The sequence below is a fragment of the Hemitrygon akajei genome, chromosome 8, assembly GCF_048418815.1.
Source record: "Hemitrygon akajei chromosome 8, sHemAka1.3, whole genome shotgun sequence".
Classification (NCBI taxonomy): Eukaryota; Metazoa; Chordata; class Chondrichthyes; order Myliobatiformes; family Dasyatidae; genus Hemitrygon; species Hemitrygon akajei.
In genome coordinates, this window is record NC_133131.1 from 180,958,478 (window position 1) to 180,985,051 (window position 26,574).

The window sequence follows — 26,574 nt, forward strand, 5'->3', positions numbered from 1 at the left end:
GAAGCAATTAGAAAAGCTAAAAGATACGAGGTTGCTTTGGCAAGTAAGGTGAAAATAAATCCAAAGGGTTTCTACAGTTATATTAATAGCAAAAGGATAGTGAGGGATAAAATTGGTCCCTTAGAGAATCAGAGTGGACAGCTATGTGTGGAGCCGAAAGAGATGAGGGAGATTTTGAACAATTTCTATTCTTCGGTATTCACTAAGGAGAAGGATATTGAATTGTGTAAGGTAAGGAAAATAAGTAGGGAAGTTATGGAAACTATGACGATTAAAGAGGAGGAAGTACTGGCTTTTTAAGGAATATAAAAGTGGATAAATCTCTGGGTCCTGACAGGATATTCCCGAGGGCCTTGAGGGAGGTTAGTGTAGAAATAGCAGGGGCTCTGACAGAAATATTTCAAATGTCATTAGAAATGGGGATGCTGCCAGAGGATTGGCATATTGCTCATGTGGTTCCATTGTTTAAAAAGGGCTCTAAGAGTAAACCTAACAATTATAGGCCTGTCAGTTTGACATCAGTGGTGGGTAAATTAATGGAAAGCATTCTTAGAGATGGTATATATAATTATCTGGATAGACAGGGTCTGATTAGGAACAGTCAACATGGATTTGTGCGTGGAAGGTCATGTTTGACAAATCTTACTGAATTTTTTGAAGAGGTTATGAGGAAAGTTGACGAGGGTATAGCAGTGGATGTTGTCTATATGGACTTCAGTAAGGCCTTTGACAAGGTTCCGCATGGAAGGTTAGTTAGGAAGGTTCAATCGTTAGGTATTAATATTGAAGTAGTAAAATGGATTCAACAGTGGCTGGATGGGAGATGCCAGAGAGTAGCAGTGGATAACTGTTCATCAGGTTGGAGGCCAGTGACTAGTGGGATCTGTACTGGGTCCAGTGTTGTTTGTCATATACATTAATGATCTGGATGATGGGGTGGTAAATTGGATTAGTAAGTATTCAGATGATACTAAGGTAGGTGGCGTTGTGGATAATGAAGTAGGTTTTCAAAGCTTGCAGAGAGATTTAGGACAGTTAGAAGAGTGGGCTGAGTGATGGCAGATGGAGTTTAATGCTGATAAGTGCGATGTGCTACATTTTGGTAGGAATAATCCAAATAGGACATACATGGTAAATGGTAGGGCATTGAAGAATGCAGTAGAACAGAGTGATCTAGGAATAATGGTGCATAGTTCCCCGAAGGTGGAATCTCATGTGGATAGGGTGGTGAAGAAAGCTTTTGGTATGAAGAAAGCCTTTATAAATCAGAGCATTGAGTATAGGAGTTGGGATGTAATGTTAAAATTGTACAAGGCATTGGTAAGGCCGAATTTGGAGTATTGTGTACAGTTCTGGTCACCGAATTATAGGAAAGATGTCAACAAAATAGAGAGAGCACAGAGAAGATTTACTAGAATGTTACCTGGGTTTCAGCACCTAAGTTACAGGGAAAGGTTGAACAAGTTAGGTCTTTATTCTTTGGAGCGTAGAAGGTTGAGAGGAGACTTGATAGAGGTATTTAAAATTATGAGGGGGATAGATAGAGTTGACATGGATAGGCTTCTTCCATTGAGAGTAGGGGAGATTCAAACGAAGACATGAGTTGAGAGTTAGGGGGCAAAAGTTTAAGGGTAACACGAGGGGGAATTTCTGTGTGGAACGAGCTTCCAGTAGAAGTGGTAGAGGCAGGTTCGGTAAAATTGGATAGGTATATGGACAGGAAAGGAATGGAGGGTTATGGGCTGAGTGCTGATCAGTGGGACTAGGTGAGAGTAAGCGTTCGGCAAGGACTGGAAGGGCCGAGATGGCCTGTTTCTGTGCTGTAATTGTTATATGGTTATATGGTTATAAAAGAAGACATGTGGTTACTTTGGCAGTCAAGGTCAAGGATAATCCAAAAAGCTTCGACAGGTGTATTAAGCACAAAAGGATAGTAAGGGATAAAATTGGTCTTCTTGAAGATACAGAGTGGTTGGCTATGTATGGAACTAAAAGAAATGGAGGAGATCTTAAATGTTTTTTTTGCTTCTGTATTTGCTAAGGAAACTGGCATGGAGTACTAAGAGATAGGATCTACAAGTATTTGGATGAACAGGGACTTATTAGGGAGAGCCAACATACCTTTGTGTGAGGTAGGTCACGTTTAACAAATCTATTACAGTTTTTTGAGGAGGTTACAAGGAAAGTGGATGAAGAGAAGGCAGTCGATGTTGTCTACGTGGACTTCAGTAAGGCCTTTGACAAGGTCCCACATGGGAGGTTAGTTAGGAAGATTCAGTCGCTAGGTATACATGGAGAGGTAGTAAATTGGATTAGACACTGGCTCAATGGGAGAAGCCATACAGTTAGTAGTGGAAATTGCTTCTCTGAGTGGAGGGCTGTCACTAGTAGTGTGCCACAGGGATCAGTGCTGGGTCCATTGTTATTTGTCATCTATATCAATGATCTGCATGATAATATCATAAACTGGATCTGCAAATTTGCTGATGATACAAAGATTGGAGGTGCAGTGGACAGTGAGGAAGGTTTTCAAAGCTTGCAGAGGGATTTGGACCAGCTGGAAAAACGGGCTGAAAAATGGCAGATGGAGTTTAATGCAGACAAGTGTGAGGTATTGCATTTTGGAAGGACTAACCAAGGTAGTACATACAAGGTAAATGGTAGGGCACTGAGGAGTGCAGTAGAACAGAGGGATCTGAGAATACAGATACAAAATTCTCTAAAAGTGGTGTCACAGGTAGATAGGGTCATAAAGAGAACCTTTGGTATATTGGCCTTTATAAATCAAAGTACTGAGTATAAGAGTTGGAATGTTATGGTGAGGTTGTTTAAGGCATTGGTGAGGCCGAATTTGGAGTATTGTGCGCAGTTTTGGTCACCAAATTACAGGAAGGATATTAATAAGGTTGAAAGAGTGCAGAGAAGGTTTACAAGGATGTTGCCGGTACTTGAGAAAGGTTGAATAAGTTATGACTTTATTCCCTGGAGCGTAGAAGAATGAGGGGAGATTTGATAGAGGTATATAAAATTATGATGGGTATAGATAGAGTGAATGTAAACAGGCTTTTTCCACTGAAGCTAGGGGAGAAAAAAAACAGAGGACATGGGTTAAGGGTGAAGGGGGAAAAGTTTAAAGGGATCTTCTTCACACAGAGAGTGGTGGGAGTGTGTTATGAGCTGCCAGATGAAGTGGTAAATGCGGGCTCACTTTTAACATTTAAGATAAAGTTGAGGACAGCTACATGGATGAGAGGTGTATGGAGGGATATGGTCCAGGTGCAGGTCAGTGGGACTAGGCAGGAAAATGGTTCTGCACAGCCAAGAACGGCCAAAAGGCTGTTTCTGTGCTGTAATGTTCTATGGTTCTATGGTCAGAGTCTGATTAGGAGTAGTCAGCGTGGCTTTATGCGTGAGAAGGTGTGGTTGATCAACCTTTGAGAGTGTTATGAAGAAGTTACCTAAAATGTAGATGAGGTTAGGGCAGTGGATATTGTCTATTTGGCCTTTAGCAAGGCCTTCAACAAGGTCCCACATGGTAGGCTGGGCTGGAAAGTTAGGTTCTATTAAGTTCAGTGAGTTAGTTAGGTGGATTCAAACTTGGCTCAGAAGTAGGACAGACAGTGAGTGGTGTCATAGATCGACAAGGTGAGGAAAAAGGTATTCAGCTTGCTTCACAGTCAGGGCAGTGATTAAGGGATATTAGTTTGTAGTTGCCTGAGTTGTTGGTGATGCTGTACATGGAGTACTATATACAGTTTTGGTCACCCTGTTATATATGTTGTTAAACTGGAAAGAGTGCAGAAAAGATTTATTATAAATGAATTTATAATAAGGTATGAGCACATTGTTGTGGGTTGAATAGTTATGGGTAGAGCATAGGAACTCCAAGGGTAAAACACCCTTATGGGAGTTATATACAGACCCTCAAGCAGTAGTAAGGATGTGGTCTACAAATTACAACGGGTGTAGGGTGACTGCACTGACCCTGGTAACGATAGTCCAGTAAGTTTAATGTGTATTGTAGGCAAGATAATGGAAACAATCATAAAGAATGAGATGGGAAAGCAGCTGATAAGAACAGGAATGCTAGTAGAAAGCCAGCATGGTTTCAGAAAGGCGAAATCATGTTTTACTAACAAGCTGGAGCAACTAGAATTTATGATAAGAATAGAGTGGTTGATCTCATTTACCTGGACTATTAGAAGACTTTTGACAAGGTAATCTAAGTGAGGTTAATAATCAAATTACAGAAGATAGGGATTCAGGGTAAGATGTATGAATAGAACCATAGAACATTACAGCACATAAACAGGCCTTTTGGCCCTTCTTGGCTGTGCCGAACTATTTTTCTGCCTAGTCCCACTGACCTGCACCTAGACCATATCCCTCCATACCTCTCTCATCCATGTACCTGTCCAAGTTTTTCTTAAATGTTAAAAGTGAGCCTGCATTCACCACTTCAACTGGCAGCTCATTCCACACTCCCACTACTCTCTGTGTGAAGAAGCTCTCCCTAATGTTCCCTTTAAACTTTTCCCTTTTCACCCTTAACCCATGTCCTCTGGTTTTTTTCTCCCCTAGCCTCAGTGGAAAAAGCCTGTTTGCATTCACTCTATACCCATCATTATTTTATTCACCTCTATCAAATCTCCCCTCATTCTTCTATGCTCAAAAATGTGTGCAGAATTGGCTCAAAAACAGAAAACAATGAGTAATGGTGAAAGGACCTTGTAGATGTTAGAAGTGGGGTTCTGCAGGGATCAGTTTCGGGGCTGTTGCTGTTTCTAATTTACATTAATGATTTGGATAAGCACATAACAAATAAACCAGTAAAGTTTGCCGATGACACATAATTAGATAGACAGGCTGATAGCATTCGAATGGCAGAATCAATATAGTTAGATCTACAGAAAATCCAGATGTGGGCAGATAAATAGCAGATAAAACTTAATGTAAGCAAATTTAAAATATTACAAATAGGAAGCAGAAATATTAGATATAAATGTACAATGGGAAGACTTGAGTTAGAAAGTGCACTGTATGAGCTGGTTTTTGAGTGTCCTGATTTATTCGTCACTATCAACATCTAGACAATGCACAGAAGTAATTAGGAAGGCTATATAATGCACTTAGTGGAGTTCACATTTAGGGACATTCTCCTTAAGCTGTATAATGCATTTCTGAGGCCAAACCCTGAATACTGTGTACAATTTTGATCTCCATGTTGTGTGAGGGATGTGAAGGGCCTGGAGCGAGCTCAGAGAAGGGCAACTAGACTCATTCCAGGTCTGCAAGGTATGAGCTATGAAGAAAGATTAGAAGAATTAAATCTGTTTAGCCAAGTAGATATAGGAGACATGTTCAAGATCATTAAGGGTATAAGGAAGGTGGATGCCAGCAGCTACTTCAAAGTTAATCCATCAATGAAGACACGGGGCCATAGGTAGAGACTGGTTAAAGGGAGATTTCAGATTAACACCAGGAAACATTTCTTTACACAGTGAGTTGTGGACACATGTGAACAAACTACCTAGTCGTGTAGTTAAGAGTAATACCTTAGAAACTTTCAAATCTAAACTTGATAGTTATTTTGACATATTATGTGAATAGGAATTTGGCAAGGCAAACACGAGGAAATCTGCAGATGCTGGAAATTCAAGCAACCTAGGCCAGCAGCATCTATAGGGAGAAGCGCTGTCGACGTTTCAGGCTGAAACCCTTTGTCAGGACTAACTGAAAAGAAAGATAGTAAGAGATTTGAAAGGAGGAGGAGGAAGGGAAAATGCGAAATGATAGGAGAAGACGGGAGGGGGTGGGGTGAAGCTGAGAGCCAGAAAGGTGATTGGCAAAAGGGATACAGAGCTAGAGAAGGGAAAGGATCATGGGATGGGAGGCCTAGGGAGAAAGGAAGGGGAAGGGGAGCACCAGAGGGAGATGGAGAAGAGGTAGAGTGATGGGCAGAGAGAAAAAAAACCTAAATATATCAGGGATGGGGTAAGAAGGGGAGGAGAGGCATTAACGCAAGTTAGAGAAGTCAATGTTCATGCCATCAGGTTGGAGGCTACCCAGCCAGTATGTAAGATGTTGTTCCTCCAACCTGAGTGTGGGTTCATCTTGACAGTAGAGGAGGCCATGGATAGACATATCAGAATAGGAATGGGATGTGGATTTAAAATGTGTGGCCACTGGGAGATCCTGCTTTCTCTGGCGGACAGAGCGTAGGTGTTCAGCGAAACGGTCTCCCAGTCTGTGTCGGGTCTCACCAATATATAAAAGGCCACACCAGGAGCACCAGACGCAGTATACCACACCAGCCGACTCACAGGTGAAGTTTCGCCTCACCTGGAAGGACTGTCTGGGGCCTTGAATGGTGGTGAGGGAGGAAGTGTAAGGGCAGGTGTAGCACTTGTTCCACTTGCAAGGATAAGTGCCAGGAGGGCGATCGGTGGGAAGGGATGGGGGGCGATGAATGGACAAGGGAGTCGCGTAGGGAATGATCCCTGTGGAAAGCAGAAGGGGGGGGAGGGAAAGATGTACTTGGTAGTGGGATCCCGTTGGAGGTGGTGGAAGTTACGGAGAATTATACGTTGGATCCGGAGGCTGGTGGGGTGGTAGGTGAGGACAAGGGGAACCCTATCCCAAGTGGGGTGGTAGGCGGATGGGGTGAGGGCAGATGTGCGGGAAATGGGAGAGATGCGTTTGAGAGCAGAGTTGATGGTGGAAGAAGGGAAGCCCCTTTGTTTAAAAAAGGAAGACATCTCCTTCGTCCTGGAATGAAAAGCCTCATCCTGAGAGCAGATGCGGTGGAGACGGAGGAATTGTGAGAAGGGGATAGCATTTTTGCAAGAGACAGGGTGGGAAGAGGAATAGTCCAGGTAGCTGTGAGATTCTGTAAGCTTACAGTAGGTATCAGTAGATAGGCCATCTCCAGAGATGGAGACAGAAAGATCAAGAAAGGGGAGGGAGGTGTCAGAAATAGACCAGGTAAATTTGAGGGCAGGGTGAAAGTTGGAGGCAAAGTTAATGAAGTCAACGAGTCCAGCATGCGTGCAGGAAGCAGCGCCAATGTAGTTGTCGATGTAGCGAAGGAAAAGAGGGGGATGGATACTGGTATAGACTTGGAACATGGACTGTTCCACAAAGCCAACAAAAAGGCAGGCCTAACTGGGACCCATGCGGGTCCCCATGGCTACACCTTTGGTTTGGAGGAAGTGGGAGGAGCCAAAGGAGAAATTATTGAGAGTAAGAACTAATTCTGCTAGATGGAGGAAAGTGGTGGTAGAGGGGAATTTGGTTAGGTCTGGAATCCAAAAAGAAGCGGAGAGCTTTGAGACCTTCCTGGTGGGGGATGGAGGTATATAAGGACTGGATGTCCATGGTGAAAATAAGGCAGTGGGGGCCAGGGACCTTAAAATCATTGAAAAAATTCAAAATGTGAGAAGTGTCACGAACATAGGTGGGAAGGGATTGAACAAGGGGGGGATAAAACAGTGTCAAGGTATGCAGAAATGAGCTCGGTGGAGCAGGAGCAAGCTGAGACAATGGGTCTACCTGGACAGGCAGGTTTGTGGATCTTGGGTAGGGGGTAGAAACAGGAAGTGCGGGGTGTGGGAACTATGAAGTTGGTGGCAGTGGATGGGAGATCAACATTGGATCCGGAGGCTGGTGGGGTGGTAGGAGAGGACAAGGGGAACACTATCCCGAGTGGGGTGGTGGGCAGATGAGGTGAGGGCAGATGTGCGGGAAATGTACGTTGGATCCGGAGGCTGGTGGGGTGGTAGGTGAGGACAAGGGGAACCCTATTCCGAGTGGGGTGGTGGGCGGATGAGGTGAAGGCAGATGTGCGGGAAATGAATTTGGCAAGCTTTGTTGGGCTGAATGGCCTGTAATTGTCAAAAACTTTCTAATGTTCAAACTTTCTAGGTACAGAGGGGATGTCAGGGGTAAGTTTTTTATGCAGAGAATGGTGAGTGTGTGGAATGGGCTGCCGGCGGTGGCGGAAACAATAGGGTCTTTTAAGAGACTCTTGGATGGGTACATGGAGCTTAGGAAAATAGAGGGCTATGGGTAAAGCCTAAGTAGTTCTAAGGTAGGGACATGTTCGACACAGCTTTGTGGGCCGAAGGGCCTGTATTGTGCTGTATGTTTTCTATGTTTCTATTGTTCTGAAGGGAACCTTTACTGGTTGGCTGCCAGTGTTTAGTGGAATTCCACTGGTGGTGGTGTCGGGACTGCTTCTTTTTACATTATAGGTCAGTGACATGGATGATGAAATTTAAGACCTTGGTCAGACCCCATTTGTAGTTCTGTGTTCAGTTCTGCTCACCTCACTACAGCAAGGATGTGGTCACTAAAGAGAGAGTGCAGAGGAGATTTACAAGGATGTTGCCTGGATTAGAGAACACACCTTATGAGAATAGGTTGAGTGAACTTGGCCTTTTCTCCTTGAAGTGACAGAGGATGAGAGGTGACCTGATAGAGGTGTATAAGATGATGAGATACGTTGATTGTGTGGATAGCCAGAGGCTGTTTTCCAGGGCTGAAATGGCTAACACGAGTAGGCAGAGTCTTAAGGTGCTTGGAAGGTACAAGGGGGATGTCAGAGGTAAGTTTTTCACACAGAGAGTGGTGGGTGCATGGAATTCACTGCCAGTGAAGGTGGTCAAGGAGGGTACAACAGGGTGTTTTAAGAGACTCTTACATGGAGCTTAGTAAATAGGTACATGGAGCTTAGTAAAATAGAGGGCTATACAGTAGGGAACTTCTAGGCAGCTTCTAGTGTAGGTTACATGGTCAGCACAACATTGTGGGCTGAAGGGCCTGTAATGTGCTGTAGATTTTCTATGTTCCATGGAATTGATGTCTTTGTTGCAACATTTGCAACCAATACAAAGGTAGGTGGAGGGGCAGGTAGTGATGAAGAAGTATTGAGGTTATAGAAGGACTTAGACAAGATTAGGAAAATAAGACCATAAGACATAGGAGCAGAATTAGGCCATTTGGGTTAGGGCATCTCGGACTTTTCTCCTTCGAGCGACGAAGGATGAGAGGTGACCTGATGGAGGTGTACAAGGTAATGAGAGGCGTTGATCATGTGGATAGTCAGAAGTTTTTTCCCAGGGCTGAAATGGCTAGCACGAGAGGGCAGATTTAAGGTGCTTGGAAGTAGGTACAGATGAAATGTCAGGGGTAAGTATTTTACGCAGAGAGTGGTGTGTGCATGGAATTGACTGCCGGCAACAGCAGTGGAGGCGGAAACAATAGGGTCTTTTAAGAGTCTCCTGGATGGATACATAGAGCTTGGAAAAATAGAGGTCTATGGATAAGCCTATGTAGTTCTAAGGTCAGGTAAGCTTTGTGAGCCAAAGGGCTTGTATTGTGCTGCAGGTTTTCTATGTTTCTATTTGGCCCATTGAGTCTGCTCCGCCATTCAATCATGGCTGATCTTTTTTTTTCTCCTCCTCAACCCCATTTCCTGGCCTTCTCCCCATAACCTTTCATGCCAAGTCCAATCAAGAACCTATCAATCTCTGTCTTAAATACACCCAATGACCTGGCCTCCACAGCTGCATGTGGCAACAAATTCTGGTGAAAGAAATTTCTCCATATCTCTGTTTTGAATGGACACCCTTCTATCCTGAGGCTGTGCCCTCTTGTCCTAGACTCTCCCACCATGGGAAACATCCTTTCCACATCTGTATAGGCCTTTCAACATTTGAAAGGTTTTAATGAGATCCTTTTGAATGAGATAAGGTTTTAATGCAAGAAGACTGAACAAAGCATATGAGAGAGCCTGGATCAGTACTTGGAGCTATGATTCCTTCCAGGTGAGGCAACACTTCACTTGTGAGTCTATTGGGGTCATCTATTGTATCCAGTGCTCCTGGTGCAGCCTCTTCTACAACGGCGAGACCCGATGCAGATTAGGGGACCACTTCGTTGAGCACCTCCGCTCCGTCCACCACAACAGACAGGATCTCCCAGTTGCCACCCACTTCAACTCTGCTTCACACTCCCATTCGGGTATGTCCATACATGGCCGCCTCTACTGTCATGATGAAGCCAAACTCAGGTTGCAGGAGCAACTCCTCATATACCATCTGGGTAGTCTCCAGCCCCTTGGCATGAACATTGAATTTTCAAGCTTCCGCTAATTCCCTCCCCCTCCCATCCCAGTTTCACTCTGCCTCCTCCTCCAGCTGCCTATCACCTCTCTCATGATTCTGCCTTCTACTACTACACAGTGTTTTCCCCTTACATTCCTTCTTCACCTTTCCTGCCTGCCCCCTCCCCCACTCCTTGATCTTTCCTCTTACTGGTTTTTCACCTGGCACCTTATAGCCTTCTCCTTCCCACTCTCCCCCCACCTTCTTTATAGGGCCCCTGCCCCCCTCCCTCTTCAGTCCTGACGAAGGGTCTCAGCCTGAAACATTGACTGCTTATTTCCATGATGCTGTCCGACTTGCTGAGTTCCTCCAGCTTGTTGTACGTGTGTCTTGGAGCTATGATGTTGTGGCCATTACAGATACTTGGAAGGCACAGGGGCAGCAATGGTTACTTAGAGTGCCAGGCTTTAGATGTTTCATAAAGGACATGAGGGAGGCAAGAGGTGGGGGTGTGGTACTGCTGATCAGAGATAATGTCACGGCTGCAGAAAGTCATGGAGAGATTGTCTACTGAGTCTCTGTGGGTGGAGGTTAGAAACAGGAAGGTGTCAATAACTCTACTGGATGTTTTTTCATAGACTACCCAATACTACCAGGGACATTGAGAGCAGATAGGGAGACAGACTCTGGAAAGGTGTAATAACAGGGTCGTCATGGTGGGAGATTTTATTTTCCCAAATATTGATTGGCATTTCCCTAGAGCAAGGGGTTTAGATAGAGTGGAGTTTGTTAGGTGTGTTTAGGAAGGTTTCCTGACACAATATGTAGATAAGTCTACAAGAGGAAAGGCTGTACTTGATTTGGTATTGGGAAATGAACCTGGTCAGGTGTCAGATCTCTTAGTGGGAGAGCATTTTGGAGATAGTGATCACAATTCTATCTCCCTTACCATAGCATTGGAGAGGGATAGGAACAGACAAGTTAGGAAAGCCTTTAATTGGAGTAAGGGGAAATATGAAGCTATCAGTTGTGAGTAAATGGAATGGGCTGCCGGCAGTGGTGGTAGAGACAGATACGATAGGGTATTTTAAGAGATTCCTGGATAGGTACATGGAGCTTTGAAAAATAGAGGGCTATGGGTAATCCTAGATAGATAGATAGATAGATAGATAGATACTTTATTCATCCCCATGGGGAAATTCAACATTTTTTCCAATGTCCCATACACTTGTTGTAGCAAAAACTCATTACATACAATACTTAACTCAGTAATAATATGATATGCATCTAAATCACTAACTCAAAAAGCATTAATAATAGCTTTAAAAAAGTTCTTAAGTCCTGGCAGTTGAATTGTAAAGCCTAATGGCATTGGGGAGTATTGACCTCTTCATCCTGTCTGAGGAGCATTGCATCGACAGTAACCTGTCGCTGAAACTGCTTCTCTGTCTCTGGATGGTGCTATGTAGAGGATGTTCAGGGTTTTCCATAATTGACCGTAGCCTACTCAGCGCCCTTCGCTCAGCTACCGATGTTAAACTCTCCAGTACTTTGCCCACGACAGAGCCCGCCTTCCTTATCAGCTTATTAAGACGTGAGGCGTCCTTCTTCTTAATGCTTCCTCCCCAACACGCCACCACAAAGAAGAGGGCGCTCTCAACAACTGACCTATAGAACATCTTCAGCATCTCACTGCAGACATTGAATGACGCCAACCTTCTAAGGAAGTACAGTCGACTCTGTGCCTTCCTGCACAAGGCATCTGTGTTGGCAGTCCAGTCTAGCTTCTCGTCCAACTGTACTCCCAGATACTTGTAGGTCTTAACCTGCTCCACACATTCTCCATTAATGATCACTGGCTCCATATGAGGCCTAGATCTCCTAAAGTCCACCACCATCTCCTTGGTCTTGGTGACATTGAGACGCAGGTAATCCTAGGTAATTTCTAAAGTATGTAAATATTTGGCACATCATTGTGGGCTGAAAGGCCTGTATTGTGCTGTAGTTTTTCTATGTTTCTATCCTCCCTCATCCTTTTAAATTCCAGCAAGTATAGACCCAGAGCTATCAAACATTCCTCATATGATAACCCTTTCATTCATGGAATCATCCTTGTGAACTTCCTCTGGACCTTCTCCAATTTAGCACATCTCTTCTAAGATGAGGAGCCCAAAACTGTTCACAACTTCTAAAAATGGGCAAAGAAGTGGCAGATGGAATAGTGTCAGGAATTGTATGGTCATGCACTTTGGTAGAAGAAATAAAATAGAGAACAAAATTCAAAAACACAGATGAAAAGGAAATTGAGTGCTTGTGCAGGATTCCTTAAAGGTTAATTTTCAGTTTGAGATATTGGTGAAGAAGGCAAATGCAACGTTAACATACATTTCAAGAGGAGTAGAACATAAAAACAAAGATGTAATGTTGAACCATTATAAAGCACTGGCAATCCTCACTAGAGTATTGTGAGCAGTTTTGGGCCCCTTATCTTAGAAAGGATGTAAGAGGATGCAAGGGAGTTTGACAAAACTGATTCCAGGATTGAACGGCTGTTCATATAAAGAATGTTTGATGGCTCTGGCACTGTATTGACTGGAATTCAGAAGAATGAAGGGTGACCTAACTGAAACCTATTGATGGTGAAAGGCCCAAAAGAGTGGATGTGGAGAGGATGTTTAGTATGATGGGGAAGTCTCAGACCAAAGGACACAACCTTTCGCAGAAATGAGGGGAAATTTCTTTATACAGCTAGTGGTAAACCTGTTGAATTTGTTGCCACAGCTGGCTGTCGAAGACAAGTTTTTATGTATACTTAAGGGAGAGGGTGATAGATTCTTGATTGGTCAGGGCATGAAGGGATATAGAGAGAAGGCAGGCGCTTGGGGCTGAGAGGGAAAATGGATCAGCCATGATGAAATGGTGAAGCAGACGTTGGACCAAATGGCCTAAGTCTGCTCTCAGAATTAGCCATTTGGAAGCTTGGATAGATTCATGCAAGGAGGGGAGGGTGCTTAAGCCAAATTTAGGCCAATATAGGCCAAATTTGAGCCTAGCTGGGTGGGCACTGTAGTCAGCATGGACTGGTGAGGCTGAAGGGACTGTATGTATGTTGTACTGCTCTGACTTTTGAGTATAAAAACAAATGCTACAAGTCTTAAAAAGGAAAGCAACACTGAAAGGGAGGCCTTGCATTTTGAATCAGGTTTTAATGTCATGAAATTTGTTGTTTTGCAGCTATAATTTAAAACAAGTAAATAAATAATGCAAAAGAGGAATAGTGAGGGAGTGTTCATGGACTGTTTAGAAATCTCATGAAATGTAGGGCATGAGGCATGATCTTATAAAGGTGTATAAAACCATGAGGTGCATAGATTGGGTGAATAAACTCTTTTTCCCCAAGATTGAGGAGTTAAGAACGTGAGGCCAGAGGTTTAAGGTGAGAGGGGAGAAATTTAATAGGAACCCGAGGGGCAATTATTTCATCCAGACGGTGGTCAATATATGGAATGAGCTGTCAAAGGAAATGATTGAGGCAGGTACATTAACAATATTTAAAAGGCACTTAGACAGGTACATGGGTAGGAGTGATACAGGCTGAATTGGGTCAAATGGGATTAGTGTAGTTGGGCAGCAGTCAGCATTGTCAGAGCTTCTTTCTATGGTGAATGTTTCTGAGTTTGTGATTTCTAATACATTTATCAGACACAATCTACTCTCCAGACTTGCTGGCTGGAAATGTTGCCCTCTTTTTTTTTTACTGAGTTAAGTATTGTATGTAATTAGTTTTGCTACAACAAGTGTATGGGACATTGGAAAAAAGTTGAATTTCCCCATGGGGATGAATAAAGTATCTATCTATCTATCTATCAATGTAATTTAGGAAATCCAAAGCCCCTTCCCCAGAAATAGAGGGTTCACCCTGTTCACCAGAAATCATTCCCCTTCCTCAGAGTCTCTTCCCCATACAAGGTGATCAGTTTCACAGGAACTGCTTTGAAACAGAATCTCACAGGACAGCTAAAAATTCATCACTGTCACACTGTTCATCTCAGAATAAATAACTATCAAGAGGGCTAGAATATAAAAGCAAGAATGTAATACTAGAACTTGATAAAGCACTGGTGAGGCCTCACTTGGAGTACTGTGAGCAGGTTTGGGCCCCTTAGAAAGGATGTGCTGAAACTGGACAGGGTTCAAAGGAGGTTCATGAAAATAATTCCACGATTGAATGGCTTGTCATATGAACAGCATTTGATGGCTTTGGGCCTATGTTCACTAGAATTCAGAAGAATGAGGGGTGACCTCATTGAAACCTATCGAATAGTGAAAGGCCATGGTAGAGTGGATGTGGAGAGGATGTTTCCTGTGGTGGGAGAGTCTAAAACCAGAGAGCAGAGCTGCAAAATAGAGGGGTATCCTTTTAGAATGGAGGTTATGAGAAATTTCTTTAGTCAGAGAGTGGTGAATCTGTGGAATTCTTTGTCATAGACAGCTGTGGAGCCAAGACTGTATGTATATTTAAGGCAGAGGGTTATGGATTCTTGATTGGTCAGGGCGTAAAGGGATATGGGGAGAAAGCATGAAGGGATACAGGTATAGGAGATTAGAGTTGAGAGAAAAATTGGATTAACCTTGATGAAATGGCAGAGCAGATTCAATGGGCCAAATGGCCTAATTCTGCTCTGATAACTTATGATCTTGTATCTGCCAGCAGAGAAACAGAGAAAAGTCATTGTTAGAAGAAGCATTCTCAGGAAGTTCTACTCACCTGCTGGGCTCTGCTCTTGTATGGAACTGAACAACTCAGCCTAGACCGTTCCTCGTTCTGCATGTGGACAGGGAGATGCAGGAGATACGCTCAGTGGCAGGCAGGCTGATTGGTCTTTATGGCTTAATGGACAGTTCTGGTTCACACAGGGAGTCAGAATTCACTCATCCAGAAATGGTTGCTCCAGCCAATCAGTGCAATGGTTAAAAATGTGATGAAGAAAGCTCAAGAATTCTTCCCGCAGAGTGCAACCTCAGCCTGAGTGCAGGGCTTGATACTCGAAAGATGCACCTTATTAATATTTGGATTAACAGCATCAAGCCTTTATTATAGTTCAGTTAATATTTGCAGCATTTGTCTGGTAATAGAAAGCAGAGATAGCTGGGCACGCTGTGAGTCAGTGCATTCATTGAGAAGATTACAATCCTCCCAGCCATCACTGGGAGGGGGCAGCTGTAGTCTGGGGTTAATCTGCCCTGCTCTACAAATAGCAACAGGACTTTCCAGTGGGAGCGGCCAACAGAATCAAATCAAGTCTCCATAAATAGATCCTTTTCAGTTCAAACATATACAGAACATTCAATCTGATCCATTTCAAATTTCAAGATTTATATAAAACTCAGAGGAACTGACGTGATGGGAAATTAAAATAAATTTCTTTGCAATTAGAGTGATTCTGATTCTTGTAGTAAAACAGAGGCCATTGGTAGGTGTTTGCTAATTGTGGAGCAGGGTATTGTTTAGAAGGTAGAAAAGGGTAGGGATGTGGTGTTACATCGTCGCGACGTCCTGCAGCAGGGCCTGGGGGAAGGCAGAGCTCCCCACTGGGCTGGAGAGAGATTGAGGAACAGTAAGATTCAATCCCCTTCCTCCAGGGACACTGGCTGACAGCCTCCGGCCATAGCTGGATGATGTATAGGAGGATGAAGAGAAGGACATGGAGTAACCAGATCCTGTAGCATCAAAGCTTCCACGCCTGGAACCTGTCCTGGAGCCTGTTCGAGAACCTGATCGGGAGCCTGCAGAAGAGCCAGTCCCACTCACATTATAGGGACTGTAGTATCCTTTGGTGGACTGTGAGGAGGCCTCCAACAAACGCAGACCTGAACCTTCCTCAATCATAGATCGGTCCATCGCATCCTTGTAAGAGATCTTCAGTTTGGTTTTGGGGCAAGTTATATACTTTACATAGGCCCCAACATCTCTTAGTTTTTGCACAGTGCGGCTATCAATGGTTCCCTTCTGTAAAGCTTCATCCAAGGACACCCGGCCAGGCACATCTGGTTCAATCAATCCTCCAGTCAGGTACTGCACCTCCAGGAATCTTTGACCAGCTTCATAATACAGCCACCCTTTCTTCAAGGCCTGAGCAGCAGACATCTTGGTCTTGGTTCTTGGATCCTCAAATCCATGGAAAGCCTTCTGAGCCAGATTGATCCTGTCCACCATAATTTTGTCAACAAGATTTTGGCCAACAGCTTCTGTGACCGAATACTTCTCTCCTGTATTGGGATCAATGATTCCTCCAGTGCATGCTTGAGCCTCAAGCAGACGCTGCCCTGTGATATTGTCCACTAGGTTTCGGTGCATTGCCTCTGTAATGGAAACTTTCTCAAGGGTATCAGTGTCCAAGATGCCAGCAACTGGACCAGTCTCCTCTGTTGGGTCACTCCATGCAACTATATGGCTTCTCATTGGACTTGCTTGTTGGCTTGTATATGAAGATGAAGATCCAACTGAGGAAGACCTTGAGCGGAATCCACTCATGTTTCCTGATAACATATCAGCAAATTCAGTTATGGACAAAGCTCCTGAGCGATACAGGTCCAAAGAGCCTTGGTCAATCAAACCTTTGGCTAAAGCATCATCTATGTCATATTGTCTTCCAGATCTCCTGTCAGTTATCATTGACTTTACAACTCCATCTGATGAAGATATGGTTACTTCCTCCCATTCACACTCTTGCTCAGACAGTTCACTGTATGTCTGATGGTCAATCAGTCCTTTGCGATAAGCTTCATAGACAGACATTTCTTTGCCAGTTTCAGGATCTACAATGACTACCCGTCGCTTGCGGACTGATGACTTGGAGGATGTCTTCCTCTCTCGCTTCTTCTCTTTCAAAGGCAATAGACAAAGTCCAGTGTCAGGATCCACAATACATCGCTCTTTCAGCTGCAAGTAGGTCAGATTTTCCTCTGTGTTTGGATCGAAGAAACCTTTAGTGTCATCACCTGGATCTAACAATATCTTGTTCATCTCCTCATCAAACAGTCCACGCTTGTAGGCCACTTCCACTGGGAGCCGATGGCTGTGTTCAGGGTCAATAATGCCTCCTGTAGCAATTTGTGACTCCAGCAAACGGATTCCATGGTCTTTCAGAATCAAACCTTTCTGCATAGCTTGGAAGAGAGACACCAATTTCCCTGAGTAAGGGTCTCTGTAGCCAGTGACAGCACGCTCCGCTGACAGAAGCTTGTCTTTAAATTCTGGTCCAATTACTCCCATCTTGACTGCATCAGCAACAGTTAATTTTCTGTTTTTGATTGGGTCTATCATGTAACCTGTTGCTGCTTGGGCCTCCAACAACTCGAAAGCAGTCCCGGGTCTGATCATGCCTTTCTTCATAGCTTGGTAAATAGACAGCCTCTCTTTGGAGGCCTCAACAAATACACCTGAAATACAACTTGTGCCTTCTAGGTATTTCTTGATACTGTCACTAACCTCTTCAACTGTGGTCTCACCTTCTTCTAGCTTTTGAGCTAAGGAACTTCCAATGATATTTGATTCTATGAGTTGGTCCATCGTGATTTGCTTGCGTAGACCCTTAAATATTATCCTTTTCCTGTCTGTCAGATTCAACAGACGATGGCCTGACTTTTCATCGGTTTTGCATTTCGCAAGGAGTTGAGTGTAACTTGATGCATCATTGGTGCTTGGATCAAGGAATCCTTGAGTGCCCGTGGCTGAGTCAGTGAGGAGGCTATAGGTTTCACGGTCCAGATAGCCACGTTGAAAGGCAACCTCCAGAGGCAGATGATGGCTGTACTGTGGGTCAATTATTCCACCTGTGGCTAGCTGGGCATCAAGCAACTTCAGAGCATAGTCTTTTACAATAAGCTCTTTCTTCATGGCCTCAAATAGAGAGATGATCTTGGCAGTGTATGGGTCTCGGTAGCCGGTGACAGCTCTTTCTGCTGACAGCAGCTTGTCGTGTAATTCAGGACCCACTACACCTTCCCTTACAGCCTCATCCACAGTCAGTCTCTTATTCCTCACTGGATCAAGGATAAAGCCAGTGGCAGCCTGAGCCTCGAGAAGGGAGTGAGCCACTTCTGGTTTTACCCAGTCTTTCTTCATTGCTTGATACAGATTAGACACCTCCTTCTCTGCAGACTTGTACACACCACTGACAGCACCAGTGCCAAACAGGAACTTTCTCACACGCTCCATTTCACACACCTGTTGTATGGTCAGCTGCTTCTCCTTCAGTTTGGTGAGAATTTCCAGATCAATAATTCCTGAGGCATAGAGATGATCGGCACTGACCTTGCCTCGGAAGCAGCTGAAGGTGATCAGTTCACCTCCCCGTCGGATTTCCACTTGCTCAACAATCTCAATGATGATTAAAATGAGACGCTCACGTGTTAGCCTTCCCATCTGAAATTCCTTTGTTAGTCGGCTCCTCTCTTCTTCTGAGATATACTCAGATTGTAAGATCTCCCAAACTGACATAGACTTTCCACCCAAAGACCCTGAAGGAATTTCTACTTTTGTTCTCTCAAACTCCTGTTGCATTTCTGTCTCATTATAGATTTTGCTTTCAACCACACTTGGCTTCTCTGCCTCAGTCATGGGCAAGAGGCACAGACCTGTTTCCGGATCTAAAATACACTTGATCTTCAACTGTTGGTAAGTGACATCTTCCTTTGTGTTGGGATCAATATATTTCTTGGTGTTATCATGAGGATCAAGGAACCTTTTGTTCATGCCCTCATCAAACATTCCTCGCATGTAGGCCACGTCAACTGGTAGCCGATGGCTGGTTGTAGGATCAATGATGCCACCAGAAGCCACCTGTGCCTGCAGGAGCTGCACTGCATGGTCTTTGGGTACAAGGCCCTTCCTCATTGCTTCAAATAAGGAGATTATACGCCCAGTGTAGGGGTTTGTGTATCCTGTTACTGCTTTCTCTGCAGCCAGAAGCTTCTCATGGAGTTCCGGTCCAACAAGACCATTCTTCACTGCATCATCGACAGTCAGGGTGAGATTGTTCACAGGATCAACGAGGAATCCTGTTGCTGCTTGAGCTTCCAATAAAGCTTCTGCAGTGGACTGACACAACAAATTCTTCTTCATTGCTTGGTAGAAGCTCATTTTCTCTTGGGTGGGCTCTACAAATACTCCAGCAATACTATCCGAGCCCTGAAGGTATTTCTTTACCGACTCCAGCTTGCTCACATCTTCTGGTGTTACCTTTCCTTTCTCCAGTTCATCAAAGGTCTTTTTGTCAATGATCTTTGATTCCATCAACTCGCTGGCTGGAAGCTTGTTCCTCAGCCCAGCAAATGTAATTTGAGGCTTTTTCTTCACCTCACATTCTTCAATAATTGTTACAACAATTGTAATAATTTTCTCTACAGTTACTTTACCTGACCTATACTGCCGGATTAAATCTCGGCGTTGATCTTCAGTGAAATACTCTGAATTGATCAATTCCCATATGGTGACAGTTTTTCCAGAGAACTTTCCGGATGGGACACTCACCACAGCCTTTTGGAAAACGTCCTTGGTTACCTCCTCAGGGTGGACATCCACTTTCTTCATTGCTTCTTCTGTCAGAGGTAACAGACAAAGTGATGTCTGAGGGTCCTTTTTGCACTTCTCCTTCATCTGCTGGTAGGTGACTTGTTCATCGGCATTTGGTTCAATGAAGCATCTCATGTCATCACTTGCAGTGGACACCAACCTGTTCATGTCTTCATCAAACAGCCCCCGCTCGTAGGCCACATCAACTGGCAGTCGATGGCTGGTTCTGGGATCAATGATGCCACCAGATGCCAACTGTGCCTGCAAGAACTGCATTGCATGGTCTTTGGGTACAAGGTCCTTTCTCATTGCTTCATATAAGGAAATCTTGTGCCCAGTGTAGGGGTCGCTGTATCCTGTTACTGCTTTCTCTGCAGCCAGAAGCTTCTCGTGGACCTCTGGCCCAACAAGACCTTCCTTCACTGCGTCATCAACAGCGAGGGTGAGATTTTTCACAGGGTCTATAAGGAATCCTGTTGCTGCCTGAGCTTCCAGTAAGATCTCCGCTATCCTTGGTCTCAACAGATTGTTTTTCATTGCTTGGTAGAAACTCATTTTTTCTTGGGTGGGCTCTACAAACACACCAGCAATACTGTCTGAACCCTGAAGATATTTGCTTACTGACTCTAACTTGCTCACATTTTCTGGTGTTATTTTCCCTCTCTCCAGTTCATCAAATGTTTTCTTGTCAATGATCTTTGATTCCAACAATTCGCTGGCTGGAACCTTGTCCCTTAGACCAGTGAAGAGGAGTAGTGGTTTTTTCTTTGCTTCTTTCTCTTCAATCACCGTGATAACAATTTTGATAATCTTCTCTACTGTGACCTTTCCTGACCTATATTGTCGGATCAAATCCTTCCTTTGTGCCTCCGTAAAATATTCTGAGTTAATCAGCTCCAAGATGCTGATGGTTTTCCCAGAGAAAATGCCAACTGGAACAGATACTGTTGTCTTGCCAAAAGTATCTCTTGTCTGCTCTTCGTCATACAGAGTTTTGGATGTTACTGCTTTTTCACTCAAGGGAAGCAAAAATAGACCTGATGTGTCGTCCTTTATGCACTTATCCTTCAGCTGCTGGTAGGTGACACGTTCGTCTATGTTTGGGTCATAGAAACCTCTCGTGACATCACTCGGAGTGGACAGAAACGTGTTCATATCCTCATCAAACATTCCTCGCTTGTAGGCCACATCAATTGGCAGCCGATGGCTGGTTCTGGGATCAATGATGCCACCAGATGCCAACTGTGCCTGCAGGAGCTGCATTGCATGCTCTTTGGGAACAAGTTCCTTTCTCATTGCTTCAAATAAGGAAATTTTACACCCAGTGTAAGGGTCGGTATATCCCATTACTGCTTTCTCTGCAGCCAGAAGTCTCTCGTGGAGTTCTGGTCCAATGAGACCATCCTTCACTGCATCATCGACGCTGAGTGTGCGATTCTTCACAGGGTCAATGAGGAAACCTGTCCCTGCCTGAGCTTCCAGTAAGATTTCTGCTATCCTTGGTCTCAACAGATTCTTCTTCATTGCTTGGTAGAAGCTCATCTTCTCTTTGGTGGGCTCTACAAACACTCCAGCAACACTGTCCGAGCTCTGAAGGTATTTCCTCACCGACTCCAATTTACTCACATCTTCTGGTATTAACTCTCCTTGCTCCAGTTCATTAAAAGTCTTTTTGTCAATGATCTTTGATTCCAACAACTCGCTGGCTGGAACCTTGTCCCTGAGTCCAGTGAAGAATAGCTGCTTTTTGGTCTCAGTTTCATCGATGGTGGTGATGATGAATTTAATGATATGTTCAATGGTGATTTTTCCTGACCTGTATTGCCAGATTAAATCTTGCCTTTGATCTTTGGACAGATATTCTGAATTGATCAATTCCCAAATGGTAATGGTTTTTCCAGAGAACCTCCCAGATGGGACACTCACTACAGCCTTTTGGAAAATGTCCTTGGTTACATCCTCAGGGTGGACATCCACTCGCTTCATTGCTTCTTCTGTTAGAGGTAACAGACAAAGTGATGTCTGAGGGTCCTTTCTGCACCTTTCCTTCAGCTGCTGGTAGGTGACTCGTTCATCTGTATTTGGTTCAATGAAGCCTCTTGTATCATCACTCGGAGTGGACAAAAACCTGTTCAAGTCCTCATCAAACATTCCCCGCTGGTAGGCCACATCAATTGGCAATCGATGACTGGTTGTGGGATCAATGATGCCACCAGATGCCACCTGTGCCTGCAAAAGCTGCATTGCATGTTCTTTGGGGACAAGGTCCTTTCTCATTGCTTCAAATAAGGAGATTTTTCGCCCAGTGTAGGGATCGCTGTATCCCATTACTGCTTTTTCTGCAGCAAGAAGCTTCACATGGAGCTCTGGCCCAACAAGACCTTCCTTCACTGCGTCATCAACAGTGAGTGTGAGATTCTTCACAGGGTCAATGAGAAATCCTGCCGCTGCCTGAGCTTCCAGTAAGATCTCTGCTATCCTTGGTCTCAACAGATTGTTTTTCATTGCTTGGTAGAAACTCATTTTTTCTTGGGTGGGCTCTACAAACACACCAGCAATACTGTCTGAACCCTGAAGATATTTGCTCACCGACTCCAACTTGCTCACATCTCCTGGTGTTACTTTCCCTCTCTCTAGTTCATCAAATGTTTTCTTGTCAATGATCTTTGATTCCAACAATTCACTGGCTGGAATCTTGTTCCTGAGCCCAGTGAAGAGGAGTAGTGGTTTTCTCTTTGCTTCTTTCTCTTCAATTACCGTGATAACTATTTTGATAATCTTCTCTACTGTGACCTTTCCTGACCTATACTGTCGGATCAAATCCTTCCTTTGTTCCTCTGTAAAATATTCTGAGTTAATCAGCTCCAAAATGCTGACGGTTTTCCCAGAGAAAATGCCAGCTGGAACAGATACTGTTGTCTTGCCAAAAGTATCCCTTGTCTGCTCTTCATCGTACAAAATTTTGGATGTTACTGCTTTTTCACTCAAAGGAAGCAAAAGCAGACCTGATGTGTCGTCCTTAATGCACTTATCCTTCAGCTGCTGGTAGGTGACACGTTCGTCTATGTTTGGGTCATAGAAACCTCTCGTGACATCACTCGGAGTGGACACAAATGTGTTCATATCCTCATCAAACATTCCTCGCTTGTAGGCCACATCAACTGGCAGCCGATGGCTGGTTCTTGGGTCAATGATGCCACCAGATGCCATCTGTGCCTGCAGGAGCTGCATTGCATGCTCTTTGGGAATAAGTTCCTTTCTCATTGCTTCAAATAATGAGATTTTACGCCCAGTGTAGGGGTCGGTATATCCCATTACTGCTTTCTCTGCAGCCAGAAGTTTCTCGTGGAGTTCTGGTCCAATGAGACCATCCTTCACCGCATTATCGACGGTGAGTGTGCGATTCTTCACAGGGTCAATGAGGAAACCTGTCCCTGCCTGAGCTTCCAGTAAGATCTCTGCTATCCTTGGTCTCAACAGATTCTTCTTCATTGCTTGGTAGAAGCTCATCTTCTCGTTGGTGGGCTCTACAAACACTCCAGCGATACTGTCTGAGCTCTGAAGGTATTTCCTCACCGACTCCAATTTACTCACATCTTCTGGTGTTACCATCCCTTTCTCCAGTTCATCAAAGGTCTTTTTGTCAATGATCTTTGATTCCAACAACTCGCTGGCTGGAACCTTGTCCCTGAGCCCAGTGAAGAGTAGCTGCTTCTTGGTCTCAGTTTCATCGATGGTGGTGATGATGAATTTAATGATATGTTCAATGGTGATTTTTCCTGACCTGTATTGCCAGATTAAATCTTGCCTTTGATCTTCGGACAGATATTCTGAATTGATCAATTCCCATATGGTAATGGTTTTTCCAGAGAACCTCCCAGATGGGACACTCACTACAGCCTTTTGGAAAATGTCCTTGGTTACATCCTCAGGGTGGACATCCACTCGCTTCATTGCTTCTTCTGTTAGAGGTAACAGACAAAGTGATGTCTGAGGGTCCTTTCTGCACCTTTCCTTCAGCTGCTGGTAGGTGACTCGTTCATCTGTATTTGGTTCAATGATGCCTCTTGTATCATCACTCGGAGTGGACACAAATCTGTTCAAGTCCTCATCAAACATTCCCCGCTGGTAGGCCACATCAACTGGCAGCCGATGGCTGGTTCTGGGATCAATGATGCCACCAGATGTCACCTGTACTTGCAAGAGCTGCATTGCATGCTCTTTGGGTACAAGTTCCTTTCTCATTGCTTCAAATAAGGAGATCTTGTGCCCAGTGTAGGGGTCGCTGTACCCTGTTACTGCTTTCTCTGCAGCAAGAAGCTTCTCATGGAGCTCTGGTCCAACAAGACCTTCCTTCACTGCGTCATCAACAGTGAGGACAAGATTTTTCACGGGGTCAATAAGGAATCCTGTCGCTGCCTGAGCTTCCAATAAGATCTCTGCTGTTTTTGGTCTCAACAGATTCTTCTTCATTGCTTGATAGAAACTCATTTTTTCTTGAGTAGGCTCCACAAACACTCCAGCAATACTGTCTGAGCCCTGAAGATATTTCCTCACCGACTCCAACATGCTTACATCTTCTGGTGTTACCTCTCCTCTCTCCAGTTCACCAAAGGTCTTTTTGTCAATAATCTTTGATTCCAACAACTCGCTGGCCGGAACCTTGTTCCTGAGCCCAGTGAAGAGTAGCTGCTTCTTGGTCTCAGTTTCATCAATGGTGGTGATGATGAATTTAATGATATGTTCTATGGTGACTTTTCCTGACCTGTATTGTCGGATTAGATCTCGACGTTGATCTTCTGTGAAGTACTCAGAATTGATCAATTCCCAAATGGTGATGGTTTTCCCCGAATAGATCCCATATGGCACAGACACAATGGCTGTGTTGAAGATGTCCTGTATCTGTTCCATAGTATATCCTCCCTTTCTTGTTTCTGCTGCCTTGGTCAATGGTAAGAGGCAAAGGCCAGATTCTGGATCCTTCAGACACCTGTCCAGCAGCTGAATGTACGTTAAGTTCTCCTGTGTGTTAGGGTCAAAGAATGCCTTGGCATCATCACTATCACCTGAAACTATCTTGTTCATGTCTTCATTAAATACACCCTGTTTACAGGCCTGGGCCAGGGGAAGGCGGTGGCTATTGACTGGGTCAACGATACCACCGGTGGCAACTTGTGCCTGCAGTAAGCGGATTGCATAACTTGAAGGGATCAAGTCTTTTTGCATTGCTTCAAACAATGATATTTGGTTGCCTGTGTAGGGATCTCTGTAACCAGTCACAGCCCTCTCTGCTGAAAGCAGCTTTTCCTGGAGCTCTGGTCCCACCAGCTCTTCCCTGATTGCCTCATTTACAGGCAGCTTCCTGTTCTTTATTGGGTCAATAATGAAGCCTGTTGCTGCCTGAGCCTCAAGTAATACTGTCGCTGTTGTGGGCTTTAATTGATTCCTTTTCATTGCATGGTAAATGCTCATTTTGTCCTTTGAGGGTTCAATGATCAGTCCTGCAACACAGCTCTTTCCTTCAAGGTAGTTCTGAACACTCTCCTTTTGTGAGAGCTCCTGTACCGTGACTGAGCCTTTCTTCAGTTTGTCTAACTGCTTCTTGCTGAGAATGCCAGCTTGCTGTAACCGAGCTGCTGGCACCGGTTGCCGAAGGCCACTGAAAGTGAACTTGTCCCTGGCACTCTCTGAGACAGAGTCCACCACATCTCTACCATTTGAAATAGCCCCAAGTGGGGCTTGGACCATTGCGGTGTCTTTGACAACAGTTTCAAGCTTCTGAGCTTTCAGTTGCTCCAGCTTTTCTCTCAGAGCCTGATTCTCATCAGCTAGCTGTTTCTCTTTCTCCAGTCTCCTCTTTTCCATTTCTTGAAGTTCTCTCTGCTTCTCGTGGACTTGCTTTTCAGCCTCTTGCTGCTTCCTTAGGGCTTCTTCCATACTGGCCTGAAGGTGGACTTTGTCTTCCTCCAGTCTCTTCATTTCCTTCATTTGTTCGCCCTTCAGAGATTTTGATTTCTCCAGCTCATCTTCAAACAGCTGTTCTAACTTCTCCTTCTCAGCTTCAATCATCCTTTCTTTTTTGATTAACACCTCCTTCTCATTCAAGAATGTTTGCTGAAGGGCCTGAGTTGTCTGGACGATTTCTTTCTTTTTTCCTGCCTCCATCTGTAATAGCCAAGAGCAAGAAATTCATCAATGACAAAACATCCAGCAGTGATCCAGCGTTAACCAACAACTCCAGTTACATAGTTTGGAAAGACTTTGAAAGATTTAGGAGGTTAAGGGACAAATACTAGCAATTGGGACTAATTGGGACAGGCATCTTGCTAAGTACAGAGCAGTTGGGCTTGTTTCTGTGCTGTATAACTCTATGATTCTATGCTCTATTTCAGAAAAACACAGGGCGATGAGTAACCCTAGGTAATTTTTAAAGTAAGTACACCTTCGGCACAGCATTGTGGGCTGAAGGGCCTGTATTGTGATGTAGTTTTTCTGTTTCTATGCCTCTTTAAGAACTTGAAACAGGAATATTCGGTGATCCCTTGTATATACTCTATCATTCTTCAAGATCATGTCTGATCATTTATCTAAGCTCTACTTTTCTGCATTAACCTGATATTCTTCAAATACCTTAATCTATAAACCTTTATTGATCTTTGTCTTGAAGATACTAAGCAACTGAATTATAGCAGCCCTCTTTGGTAGAGAATCCATAGACACAAAACAGGAATGGATCCTTCATCCCACCAAATTTGTGCTAACTATGATGACAAGCCAAACTGGTCCCATCTGCCAGCACCTAGACCAAGTCCCTCCCATTCCTTGCTTGTTCCTCTGAAATGCCTTTGTAATTACTGGCCTCTCTGGTTTGAATTCTCCTAAGTTCTGTCC

At 44.2% G+C, this 26,574-nt stretch overlaps 1 protein-coding gene across 15 annotated transcripts in view; it reads right to left on the reverse strand.

Moving 5' to 3' along the window:
• The window catches only part of LOC140732488 (plectin-like), a 384,936-nt gene that overhangs the window by 12,363 nt on the left and 345,999 nt on the right, over positions 1 to 26,574 (reverse strand). For all 15 annotated transcript variants that reach the window (XM_073055248.1, XM_073055247.1, XM_073055243.1 and 12 more), the window contains one exon: positions 14,875 to 25,848. In XM_073055248.1, coding sequence (XP_072911349.1) covers positions 15,646 to 25,848 — 10,203 coding nt within the window. In that variant the 3' untranslated portion in view covers positions 14,875 to 15,645. The remainder of the gene's footprint in view (positions 1 to 14,874; positions 25,849 to 26,574) is intronic.